Source organism: Triticum aestivum, chromosome 3B (genome assembly GCF_018294505.1).
Source record: "Triticum aestivum cultivar Chinese Spring chromosome 3B, IWGSC CS RefSeq v2.1, whole genome shotgun sequence".
NCBI classification, from domain to species: Eukaryota; Viridiplantae; Streptophyta; class Magnoliopsida; order Poales; family Poaceae; genus Triticum; species Triticum aestivum.
In genome coordinates, this window is record NC_057801.1 from 786,579,143 (window position 1) to 786,580,033 (window position 891).

Sequence of the window (891 nt, forward strand, 5' to 3'; positions counted from 1 at the left end):
GAGAGAGAGAGAGAGAGAGAGAGAGATGACTTACTTGTAAGGATGGAGGCGAAGATGACTCCGAGGAGCAACGCCATGTGGAGCATAGAAGAAGCAACTCCGGCTGTTCCTTGCGCCGTTGCCGTCTTCTCTTGCCCCAACGCCGATAATATGATCGATATATAGTCTGATCAAAGGCTGCCCTCTCTACTTATCAATCGGCGTAGCAAGTAACAAGAAGTACCTGAAGAAATTTTCCGCTTGCTGGATTATATAGATATAGATAGGATCAGAGAAAGCCGGTGGATGGTACCATGCTATGGATGTTTGGCCCGAGACCAACCAGCATGGATACGGTCTCCACTGGTCAGAGATTGATTGATCGGTCAGCTGGCGCGTGTCAATCCACGACCCCGACAACAACCGGCCGATCGATCGACGGTACATTTGCACTCGGGCCGGTACACGTCGTCCTTGCAAAACGAGATTTAAAGCGAGGGTCTTCACTCACCGGTATTGACTTTTAATATATGGTTTGTTCGCGCCTAACATCCGTTGAAAAACTTGAACAATAGCAATTTGCACTTGTTATGAAGCGATTGACTATTTTCCACCGAGTTTCTATGCCCAACCACATGTTGTGTAGCATTCCAGGTTATGCAAATGGTGAAATACTTGAGATGTCTCCAATGTGGACTCTTAAACCGCCTGCATTCGTCCGGACCGAGCGGTTCGGAACCATAATGCCATCCAAAGCGGTACCCCATCGATCGGTGGACCGGTCTGGACGTCCGTTTTCCTGCAAACCGGTGGCAAACTAGGGCGGGGATGGTTTGCTGGAGTCCGGATTACTGCCACATAGGACTCTCATACCCTGGGCCCACTCGAATCCCCTCGTTGTCAAATTCTCTT

General features: G+C 49.5%; 1 protein-coding gene across 1 annotated transcript in view; it reads right to left on the reverse strand.

Annotated features, from left to right (window-relative positions):
• LOC123072415 (lichenase-2-like) overlaps positions 1-203 on the reverse strand; it is a 3,947-nt gene extending 3,744 nt beyond the window's left edge. The window contains exon 1 of the mRNA XM_044495964.1: positions 35-203. Within this exon, the coding sequence (XP_044351899.1) occupies positions 35-86 (52 nt within the window). The 5' untranslated portion in view covers positions 87-203. The remainder of the gene's footprint in view (positions 1-34) is intronic.
• Positions 204-891: the final 688 nt, after the last annotated feature.